Source organism: Scyliorhinus canicula, chromosome 14 (genome assembly GCF_902713615.1).
Source record: "Scyliorhinus canicula chromosome 14, sScyCan1.1, whole genome shotgun sequence".
Lineage (NCBI taxonomy): Eukaryota > Metazoa > Chordata > Chondrichthyes > Carcharhiniformes > Scyliorhinidae > Scyliorhinus > Scyliorhinus canicula.
In genome coordinates, this window is record NC_052159.1 from 3,668,795 (window position 1) to 3,681,109 (window position 12,315).

The 12,315-nt window shown below is 54.0% G+C and overlaps 1 protein-coding gene across 1 annotated transcript in view; it reads left to right on the plus strand.

Annotated features, from left to right (window-relative positions):
- The first annotated feature begins 10,168 nt into the window (after nucleotides 1–10,168).
- Nucleotides 10,169–12,315, plus strand: part of trpc2b (transient receptor potential cation channel subfamily C member 2b) — a 47,663-nt gene continuing 45,516 nt past the window's right edge. The window contains exon 1 of the mRNA XM_038818988.1: nucleotides 10,169–10,183. Within this exon, the coding sequence (XP_038674916.1) occupies nucleotides 10,169–10,183 (15 nt within the window). The remainder of the gene's footprint in view (nucleotides 10,184–12,315) is intronic.

Consider the following 12,315-nt stretch of genomic DNA (forward strand, 5'->3'; position numbering starts at 1 on the left):
CTTGGGCCTGTAAAGCAGCTTGCCGCGTCACAGCGTAGTCAATAGAAGCCGGGAGACCCCGTTCCCGGGATCTACCCAGCTCGCAACGCCGGGCGAGACTTTGTGATGTGAATGCAGCCCAATGTGAACAGGTCCTGGCAAATCTGCACATTAGAGCGAGACAGCTAGTCTCACTGTAATGTGTAGATTCCCGAGGTACCCGAGGAGTGGGATCTATCCTCTTTGCCTTGGGGATCTAGGGCGAGCATTGTTCAGCACTGGTCACATAAACAGGGACCAAAGGTATTGGCCCTCCCCCAGGGGATCGGAGGCCCCTAGGTGTTTACCCTGGAGCTGCTGGGGGCACCTGGCAGTGCCATTGGGGTACTGGCCTGGCAGTGCCATTGGGGTACTGGCCTGGCAGTGCCATTGGGGTACTGGCCTGGCAGTGCCATTGGGGTACTGGCCTGGCAGTGCCATTGGGGTACTGCTAACTGACAGTGTGTTCCCCGCTGTGGGGTATTTCTCGATGCTGGCACACACGCGGCTAAACCCGCTCGCTGTGGGACTTTCTTCCCATTTCGTTAAATCGGGCCCAATACGTACGGGTGAAGCGGCAGAGGAGCCGAGACCGGGTGGGAGGGGTGCTTCACGTTGTGGAAGTGGAAACATGCCGTTAGTGATGGCACGAACATGTGGTTGACACTGACAGCCAATCTCTGGATCAAATGTAACATCAAGGCTGCAAACAGAACGGCTTCATCCCAAACTGATGCTGGGGAGAGGGAACAGAGTTTGGAACAGGATTGAAAACAAAAAGCTTTGGTCTTCCCGATATTTGATTGGAGGAAATTTGTGTTAATCCAGTGCTGGATGGGAGATTAGCAACCTGATAATTTAGCAAGTGTCGGAGTCAAGAGAGGCAGCGGTGAGGTGGAGCTGAGTGTCGGCAAAGTGAAAACTGACGCTCTGCATTCGGGTGCTGTCAGCAAGGCGCAACCTGTCAGTGAGAAATAGGAGGGGGTTGAGGATAGATCCTCGAGGGAGGCCAGAGGTAACAGTGCTGCTGCAGGAAGGGAAGAGGCAAATGTGCACTGCAGGAACTCACTTAGTCTTCGTCTGAAGAGAAGCCATTGCAGGTGATTCTCTAGTACTATCATCAAGGCCTCCTTCTCCCGGAAGGTTCTCTCCTCACTGTCCGACCTCCCTCCAGCATCCTGCAAGCTGATGTGTTTTGGGGATGAAATTCAGGCTATTTCTCCGGGCAGGAGTCTGCTAACTGAGCAAGCGCACAGTTCATTACCATGTGAACATTACATGGGATTGTATTATTCTGGGATGTGGGTGTTAGCAAGGCCAACATTCATTGCCCATCCCTAGTTGCCCTTCAGAAGGTGGTGGTGAGCTGCCTTCTTGAACCGCTGCAGTCCCTGAGGTGTAGGTACACCCATTGTGCTGTTAGGGAGTGAGTTCCAGGGTGTTCCAGGGTAGTCAGAGGCTTTTCCCCAGGGTAGAGGGGTCAATTACTAGGGGGCATAAGGTGCGAGGGGCAATGTTTAGAGGAGATGTACGAGGCGGGTTTTGTCCACAGAGGGTAGTGGGTGCCTGGAACTCGCTGCCGGAGGAGGTGGTGGAAGCTGGGACGATAGTGACATTTAAGGGGCATCTTGACAAATACTTGAATAGGATGGGAATAGAGGGATACGGACCCCGGAAGTGTAGAAGGTTTTAGTTTAGACGGGCAGCAGGGTCGGCACAGGCTTGGAGGGCCGAAGGGCCTGTTCCTGTGCTGTACTTTTCTTCGTTTTTTGTTGCCCCAGTGACAGTGAAGGAACGGCCGATATATTCCCAAGCCAGGGTGGTGAATGACTTGGAGGGGAACCTCCAGGTGGTGGGGTTCCCAGGTATCTGCTGCTCTTGTCCTTCTAGATGGTCATGGTCATGGGTTTGGAAGGTGCTGCCTAAGGAGCCTTGGTGAGTTCCTGCAGTGCATTTTGTAGACGGTACACACGGCTGCCACTGTGCGTCAGTGGTGGAGGGAGTGAATTTAAGGGCTTTGGAGGGAAGGTGGGGTGAGGTGATCATGAGATTTATGGGTCAATGGAGTTGGATTTTATATGGAGAAGGTGATTGGATGGGGTTTGTTCTTCCAGATCTAAGAACGGAATCGAGGGATTTGGAAATCGGGCAGGAAAGAGATCATATTGAATGATGGGGCCGTATAATCCACTCCTGGTGCTAGCTTCTCCGTATATCGGTGTAAATTTTACATATTACCACCTGCATTCTGGTCTTGTCCCCTCATGAAATACAACCAAATGTCTAACATCCATAACTTTCATAGTAACAGGGATTTTTCCATCAGAATCTCCAGGATACTCTGAGCGGTTCAGAGCATTTCCCCAGGGAACGCCTGTCACAATCCTCACAGGACAAGCGAGTGCGAACAACAGCTGCAGGTTTAATAAATACATTTATATAAGCAAGACTTGGCCCCCGGGAGGGATGCTCTGTGGCTCAGAGTATTTGTTTCTCAGTAATCAGCTGATTCCTGTTGCTGTGCTTTCTGTGGGTATATTTTGCGTCCACAGTGGGAAGAGTTTATTGCTGCATTGCAGGAGGCACATCGCGGCCTGATACCCATCCCTGACCAAGGGTAAAAGGTTTTGCAGCAAAGGGGCAATTCCTGATATCCTGGCCCAGTTACCATGCAACATGGAGGGCCAGTCGGGAGTCAGGATCGCCCACCCTGATTGGACAATGTTCCAGGATGTTCGATCACATGACTACCAAACACCCCCGCCCCACTCTCCCACCACTGATCAACCAACATAACAATAATGGTGGCAACAGAGAGGGCGAGGGAGCTACCGGCCGTGTCCCGCCGGAATGGGAGTGGGACGCAGCCGGGAAATGGCATCGAGGCCACCCCAGCGCCCTGGCGGCCGCAATGCCTCACAAATCTCTTATTGAAATATTTTTTATTCTCCTCCTTTTTCACATTTTCTCCCAGATTTACACCCAACAATAAACAATAATTAGTAATGAATGCAATGTCAATCCCCATGTCAATAACAACGATCGCCACACGAAATCTATCCAGATCTTGTGAGACGTCACAATCTGGGTCCCTGCCACAATGGACAGGACCCAGTCTCACTCAGTGAAATGGGTTTAAGAATCCAGTTAACCGAGCTGACGCTGGATCTAACCGGCTCCCGCCATCTATTGGCCTCCTCAAGAAGACCCCAGACGGGCACCAGGTTAGCACTGCTCCACACAAACATGGGCCAGGCAGAACGGCACCTGGGGGTCTCTCAAGCCACTGGGGGGCCCTGGGTCCCCCGGGACAGGGCAGGGTGGCACCCTGGTCTCCCCCTGGCACCTGGGAACCTGACAATGCCAAGGTGCCTGGGTGGCAGGAGCACTGCCAGGGTGGCGTCAGGGCCTGGGGGGGGGGGGGGGCACGTCCATGAATGGAGAGGAGGGGGTGTTGAATGATGGGGAGGGGGTGAAGGGCAGGTACGAAGGGGCCTCCCCGAAGGTTGGGCAGGGGGGGTGAAGGATGGGAATTCCTAGAGGGGAGGGGCCCATACGGGGGCGTGAGAAAGCCTGAAAAAGGCGGGCCCTCATCAGCCCCACTTGGGGTGGGGGTAGGATACTGTCCCTGTGTGTGTGTGGGGGGAGGGGGGGGGGTGACATTGTCCATGGGTGGAGGGTGTGGGAAATTCTCAAGCTCACTTAGAGATCAGGGCCCCTTTCCAAATGGTGGTCTGATCTCGGAGGAGCGGGTCTGATCTCGGAGGAGCGGGTCTGATCTCGGAGGAGCGGGTCTGATCTCGGAGGAGCGGGTCTGATCTCGGAGGAGCGGGTCTGATCTCGGAGGAGTGGGTCTGATCTCGGAGGAGCGGGTCTGATCTCGGAGGAGCGGGTCTGATCTCGGAGGAGCGGGTCTGATCTCGGAGGCGCGGGTCTGATCTCGGAGGCGCGGGTCTGATCTCGGAGGAGCGGGTCTGATCTCGGAGGAGCGGGTCTGATCTCGGAGGAGCGGGTCTGATCTCGGAGGAGCGGGTCTGATCTCGGAGGAGCGGGTCTGATCTCGGAGGAGTGGGTCTGGCCATCAGCTGTCCATGTGTGAACATAAATCGAATGGCACGATCTAACGGCGCGAATCTGAGCGAGCCGGTCAGATCGAGGGAGAGTCCGATCGATTTACGGTCTAACCAGCCCGCTCCTGTTGGCCAGACACGGATCCCGCCCCGGCGTGGCGAGAAATCAATAATCACTATTTGAGACCCACCCCAGTCCAAAGATGTGCAGGTTAGGTGGATTGGCCATGATAAATTGCCCTTAGTGTTGGGTGGGGTTACTGGGTTATGGGGATAGGGTGGAGGTGTTGACCTTGGGTAGGGTGCTCTTTCCAAGAGCCGGTGCAGACTCGATGGGCCGAATGGCCTCCTTCTGCACTGTAAATTCTATGATAATCTATGATAATCAGTGATGGGAAGGACCCCCGATCGGACGGCCTCCCGGGATCTAACCGGGTTCCCCGCGAGCGGTTACGCAGGCGCCAATTAGCACTACTCCCCGCTAATGTTGGCCAAGTGCCACGGCACTTGGGGGGGGGTCTCCTGGGCCATCAGAGACCCCTGGGTGGTCAGGAATAGGGAACGGAGAGCCCCTGGCCCTCCCCCGGAACGTGAGCACACTGGTACTGCCAGGCTGGCATCGCAAAGCCGGTAGGACCACTCCCAGGTCGCCAGGGTGGCACTGGCAAGGGTCAGGGTCTGAGGGGGGCTGTGCCCATGAAAGGAGGGCAGAGGGGGGTATGAAGGGTAGGGGGGACGGTGCAGGGTGGGTATGAAGGGGCCATTGAACGGTTGAGGGGGGTGGTGAGGGGTGGGGGGGGCCTGGAAGGGGGTGTGGGAAATCCTGAAAAGGGGTGACCTCAGCGACCCTATGGCGGGGTGACCCCAGCGACCCCATAGCGGGGTTCCCTCAGCGACCCTATGGCGGGGTGACCCCAGCGACCCCATAGCGGGGTTCCCTCAGTGACCCCATGGCGGGGTGACCCCAGCGACCCCATAGCGGGGTTCCCTCAGCGACCCCATAGCGGGGTGACCTCAGTGACCCCATAGCGGGGTGACCTCAGTGACCCCATAGTGGGGTGACCTCAGCGACCCCATAGCGGGGTTCCCTCAGTGACCCCATAGCGGGGTGACCCCAGCGACCCCATAGCGGGGTTCCCTCAGTGACCCCATAGCGGGGTGACCTCAGCGACCCCATAGCAGGGTTCCCTCAGCGACCCCATAGCGGGGTGACCTCAGCGACCCCATAGCGGGGTGACCTCAGTGACCCCATAGCGGGGTGACCTCAGCGACCCCATAGCGGGGTGACCTCAGATACCCCATAGCGGGGTGACCTCAGTGACCCCATAGCGGGGTGACCTCAGATACCCCATAGCGGGGTGACCTCAGTGACCCCATAGCGGGGTGACCTCAGATACCCCATAGCGGGGTGACCTCAGTGACCCCATAGCGGGGTGACCTCAGTTAGATGAATTCCGGCGAGCCGAGCTCCCCATTGTAAAACTTAGAACATAGAACAGTACAGCACAGAACAGGCCCTTCGGCCCTCAATATTGTGCCGTGCAATGATCACCCTACTCAAACCCACGTATCCACCCTATACCCGTAACCCAACAACCCCCCCCCCTTAACCTTACTTTTTTAGGACACTACGGGCAATTTAGCATGGCCAATCCACCTAACCCGCACATCTTTGGACTGTGGGAGGAAACCGGAGCACCCGGAGGAAACCCACGCAGACACGGGGAGGACGTGCAGACTTCGCACAGACAGTGACCCAGCCGGGAATCGAACCTGGGACCCTGGAGCTGTGAAGCATTTATGCTAACCACCATGCTACCGTGCTGCCCTAAAACTCGGGGATATGTGGGGCCTTGGTCGCTCGGCCCCGTTCAGGCCCTGGATTCAAAGCGAGTCATGTTGAATCGCCAGGTGTTTCTCGTCTTTGTGAGTCCCGAGAAACACGTGGCCAAACGCTCTCGCTCTGGGACTTTGTTCTCTATTGGGAACACTGCACCCTCTAAGTCTGGGCTAAACCGATCTGAATCTCCCCAGGGCCCCAAAAAGAGTGACCACGTCTGGTTAGATCGCGGTGGAGAACTTACCAACAGAGCTGGGGGGAAACTCCCAGCAAAAACCCGCCACAAATGACACTGAGAAATGTTTCGTCAAACCTTGCCCAGCGATCTTTAGTTTTAAACTTAGAATAGCCAATTATTTGTTTCCAATTAAGGGGCAATTTAGCGTGGCCAATCCACCTACCCTGCACATCTTTGGGTTGTGGGGGTGAAACCCATGCAGACACGGGGAGAATGTGCAAACTCCACACGGACAGTGACCCAGAGCCGGGATTGAACCTGGGACCTCGGCTCCGTGAGGTAGCAGTGCTAACCACTGTGCCACCATGCTGCCCAAGGCCAGAGATCTTTAAGATGATGGAAGGGTTTGATCGGGACGGCACAGAGAGAGTCTTTCCACTTGTGAGTGAAACCAGAAGTAGGTACCAGAAATAAAATAGTCCCGAATAGATCCATTGGGAATTGTGGAGAAACTTCAGAGAGTGGTGGGAATGTGGAACGCACTACCACAGGGAGTGGCTGAGGTGAACAATATAAATATAATTTACAGAGAAGTTGGATGAACACATGAGGGGGGGGGGGAGGATCAGGTGCATCTCATGGAATATAAACACCGACACGGACCTGCTGTGAATTCCATTTCATACCGTCTCCCCACGTTCCATCTCCCATGCCGATCTGTAAACTTTAGGATTCAGGAGTTACAGATTACCCAAAATAGGTGTGCGAGAATTCCTAATTGATTTTCAGGTAGTTTATTACGTTCTGTTCGGGATTGACACAGAGTCCCGTGTCGAGCGCGTTCAGCCGAGTGTTAGGGGCTGGTTTAGCACAGGGCTAAATCACTGGCTTTGCAAGGCAGGCCAGCAACACGGTTCAATTCCCGTACCAGCCTCCCCGAACAGGCGCTGGAATGTGGCGACTAGGCCCCCCCCCCCCCCCAGACCGTCACCACCCTCTGGGTAAAAAAGAGTTTCCACAAATCCCCCCGAACCTGAGCGGAGAGAAAGATTTTGCAACAACAGCCAGTTGAATTTATCTAGCGCCTTCACTGCGAAACAATCCCGGGCCATATCACCGTGAGATTGTGCCAGTTCACCTCTGATGGAACGTCTCACGTCCTGTTATTCAAATCCTTGACTATCACAACATAGCTGTTGAAAACAATATCTGATTAAAAAAACATGTTTATTTGTTTCGATCTCCGAGGGAGAGTCTGGTCCCCGGAGACAGGAAAGGTCCAAGACTCGTGTCAGAGTCAGGGTGACACGTCAGCCGGCTCCTCCAGGTTGAGGCAGTAAACTGAATCCGTCTCCGGCAAGACATTGAGGAATCACAAACAGAAGAAAAATGGGGAACAGACAGAGGGAGGAATAATGAGGGCGATGGAGAGGAAAAGGAGAGATGATGGATTCTTAGATGCTCTAGTCTTCCCTTAATTTCCCTTTCGTTCTGAGAATGGACACTCTCTATCACCACCATCGCCGCCCCCCCCCCCCACCCACCCTCTCCCCCCTCTCCCCCCCCCTCCCCCCCCCCCTCCCCCCCCCCCCCCCCCCCCCCCCCCCACCCTCTCCGTCTCTCTCACATGTTTGCCATCCTTTGGTCAATGGCCCATGAATATGATCCCTCTCTTTCGAGGAGCCTCCTGACTCATAGAATCATAGAATTTACAGTGCAGAAGTAGGCCATTCGGCCCATCGAGTCTGCACCAGCCCTTGGAAAGAGCACCCTACCTAAGCCCACACCTCCACCCCATCACGACACCTCCACCCTATCCCCCCCAACCTTTTTTATGGTCACTAAGGAGCAATTTATCCTGGCCAATCCACCTAACAGCACATCTTTGGACTGTGGGAGGAAATCGGAGCACCCGGAGGGAACCCACGCACACACGGGGAGGTCGTGCAGACTCTGCACAGTCACCGGAGGCCGGAATTGAACCCGGGTCCCTGGCGCTGTGAGGCAGCAGTGCTAACCACTGTGGCACAGGTCAGGTGTTTTTCATGCGTCGATGCAGGCTCGATGGGCCGAAGGGCCTTTTCTGCTCTATTATTCTGTGATTCTGTCTCACTCTTGTGCTCTCATTAATAGTGAGCTTGTAGGCAGATAGGTGTGATAATGAGGGACTGGGACACCATCACCATTAAATGTTTTGTCCTTCATTACATGTTTTTAAGGTAAAGATAGATCGTTTTTTGAAGAATAAAGGGATTAAGGTTTATGGTGTTCGGGCCGGAAAGTGGAGCTGAGTCCACAAAAGATCAGCCATGATCTCATTGAATGGCGGAGCAGGCTCGAGGGGCCAGATGGCCGACTCCTGCTCCTAGTTCTTATGTTCTTATGTCTCTCCCAGAATTCCAGGCAGGAAGGAGCATGGTCAACCCCACTGGCCCATTACCTATCGAGGCCCTAAGTTGCCAATTAATCAACAGCCTCAATACACTGCCACTGCTCTGAATCAGATGGGCTAAAGCTACCCGGCTAGTCTGTCACCTCCTGGGGTCACAGATGGCCATCGATCGGAGATGGGGGGGAGCCCGTTGACAGCCACCCCCTTAGCCTCACTGCTGACCCCCCCCCCCCCCCCACCCCCCACACCATCACCCTCAGCTCCACCCCATCACGACACCTCCACCCTATCCCCACCTAACCTTTTTTTTGGTCACTTAGGAGCAATTTAGCATGGCCATTCCACCTAACCTGCACATCTTTGGACTGTGGGAGGAAACCGGAGCACCCGGAGGAAACCCACGCAGACACGGGGAGAACGTGCAGACTCTGCACAGTCACCCCAGCCGGGAATCGAACCCGGGACCCTGGAGCTGTGAAGCAACTGTGCCAACCACTCTGCTACCGTGCTGCCCTGGGAGAGGAGAAATTAATCACAGAGTTTGAAACACAAAGCAGGGAGAGGAGAGATGGGGGAAAAAGAATGAGAGACAGCGAGTGAGAGAGATAGAGAAAGTATAGCATCTTGATTTTGTACTGTCCAATATTTGATCAACTCGAGTGTCCAGGGTTATTTTTTAAAATAAATTTAGAGTACCCAATTAATCTTTCCAATTAAGGGGCAATTTAGCATAGCCAATCCACCTACCCTGCATATCTTTGGGTGGTGGGGGCGAAACCCACGCAGACACGGGGAGAATGTGCAAACTCCACACAGACAGTGACCCAGAGCCGGGATCGAACCTGGGACCTCGGCTCCGTGAGGCAGCAGGGCTAACCACTGCGCCACCGTGCTGCCCGTGTCCAGGGTTATAGGGGGTCTACAGGAGAGTGGGTTTCAGGCCACCGCCAATCAGTCACAGGCAGGCTGGATGGGCCGAATGGCCTCCTTCTGTTCCTAATACTTGCAGACAGCTGTGTAAAGTGGTCGATGAACAATATCATCTGCTGTTGATAATCACATAGTTAGTTCTTAACCCAGGGAGAGATGGAAAGAGAAAAAAACGTGAAATAGGGAGAGGAAGAAAGCGGAAGGACTGAGAGTGGTTGAGTGATTGATTAGAAGCAGAGTCAGAAAAACACCTTTCAATTTAATTTGCAACACTCTCTTGCTGATTTTAACAAGTGGTTAATTTCTGGTTACTGAATCCTTCTGGAATTTTCCGAGGCTGGATTAATGTGCTCTGTGGGGAGTCAGGCAGGTAACGAGCACCAATTACTAGCTGACAGGAGAGTCCCTGGGTAGGTAACATGGCAACAGTCTCCACTGACTGGCAAACCCGGAACCACTGGGCGAGGTGTAAACCATCAGCTCCCACATCTGGTGCTGTCGGGGTGATCTGGGAGGGACGGAATCAGAGTTGCGGGCGAGCTACTGCGGGGAACGCCGACCCAGCAAGGGGAGCAGGCTCGATAGCCGACACATCGCCATGGAGACTCAGCTCCAGGTGTTCTGACCAGGACATTACCTAAACGACACTTTGTGCGAGTGCTTGGTCAGCGTGTGTCCAGGACGGTGTCACTGCTCCACATTTCATTCAGCAGAGGAGTGACCAGGACAAAGAGTCAAACATGGAGCATCTAACGGTGAGTGAGAGGAGAGTGTCACAGAGGCAGCGTTGGATCCAGTCACACTGGGGCACCTGACTGCGGAATCTGGGATTGTTGTCCTTTGCGCCGAGATGGTTAAGGAGAGATTTAGTCGAGACATTCAAAATGCCGACTCGATAGTAACTTTCAATGGGGAATTCCTCGAAATAGAGGAACAGGCGGGGATATGGGATCAGGCGAATAGATAGCTCTTTGAAAGAGCTGGCAGAGATATGATGATAATCTTTATTAGTGTCAGAAGTAGGCTTACATTAACACTGCAATGAAGTTACTGTGAAAAGCCCCTAGTCGCCACATTCCGGCGCCTGTTCGGGTACACAGAGGGAGAATTCAGAACATAGAAAAATACAGCACAGAACAGGCCCTTCGGCCCACGATGTTGTGCCGAACCTTTGTCCGAGATTAATCATAGATTATCATAGAGTTTACAGTGCAGAAGGAGGCCATTCGGCCCATCGAGTCTGCACCGGCTCCTGGAAAGAGCACCCTACCCAAGGTTAACACCTCCACACTATCCCCATAACCCAGTAACCCCACCCAACACTAAGGGCAATTTTGGACACTAAGGGCCAATTTATCACGGCCAATCCACCTAACCTGTACATTTTTGGACTGTGGGAGGAAACCGGAGCACCCGGAGGAAACCCACGCAGACACGGGGAGAACGTGCAGGCTCCGCACAGACAGTGACCCAAGCCGGGAATCGAACCTGGGACCCTGGAGCTGTGAAGCAACAGTGCTAACCACTATGCTACCGTGCCGCCCATATGATTGGCTGAATGGCCGCCTGCGCTGTATTATTCTATGATTTGCAGAGATGATGGAAAATGTTCTTCTAATGCGGGGACTGTCAGGACTGGGACCCCTCCCCCAATCAGGACAGGGTTCAGTTCTCTGCTGACCATTGTGCGGGTCAGTTTAGAGTCAGGGCACTTGTGAATTGGGTATCAACATGGAGGGGTTGGGCTCGGGGAGGAGTTGAAATTTCTGCTCAAACTCAAACTGGCAACAAACTGGGATCCCCATGCCCTGATTGTCCATGAAGCTGTGGTCCCTCCAGACCCGAAACCTGGGCCCTAACCAGACCCTTCCCCAAATCCGAGTGACAATAGAAAGTCCAGTCTGGCTTCAGCCAATGATCAGCACCTGATTCAGCTCCTGACCCAGCCTCTCATCTCAACCTTCACTTTGAATAAACAGCAACTTGCATTTCACCCCCCCCCCCCAATCAAAACCTAAACCACGGAGAACCCGCACTGTCCCTCTCCCATCCCACACTGTAGCTCGGGTGTAAAGAGGGAGTGGGAATTCGGAGGGAGCTGGGTGGGACCAGCTGTCACCTGAATCTCCAGGGCTAAATTCTGAAATCACTGACAGATCCTGACTTTGTGCAAAAGGAATAAAACTTCATTGGAAACACAAATCAGAAAAGGTGCACGGTAACATTAACTTGCATTTATACGGCACCTTCAATGTCGTAAAACATCCCATAATGTTTCACTGCAGCGATTATCAAACAAAATCTGACACAGAGACATATAAGGAGTTATTAGAACAAATGATCAAGGAGAGAGAGAGTGGGGGAGACGGAGAGAGAGGGAAAGGGAGATGGGGCGAGAGGGAGAGTGGGAGACATGGAGAGAGGGAAAGGGAGATGGGGAGAGAGGGAGGGAGAGTGGGGGACATGGAGATGGAGAGAGAGGGAGAGAGAGTGGGAGACGGAGAGAGAGGGAAAGGGAGATGGAGAGAGAGGGAGAGAGAGTGGGAGACGGAGAGAGAGGGAAAGGGAGATGGGGAGAGAGGGAGAGAGAGTGGGAGACGGAGAGAGAGGGAAAGGGAGATGGGGAGAGAGGGGAGAGAGAGATGGAGAGAGAGGGAAAAGGGAGAGAGGGAGACATGGAGAGAGGGAAAGAGAGATGGAGAGAGAGGGAAAGGGAGATGGAGAGAGAGGGACAGAGAGTGGGAGACAGAGAGAGAGGGAAAGGGAGATGGGGAGAGAGGGAGAGAGAGATGGAGAGAGAGGGAAAGGGAGAGAGGGAGACATGGAGAGAGGGAAAGAGAGATGGAGAGAGAGAGAAAGGGAGATGGAGAGAGAGGGAGAGAGAGTG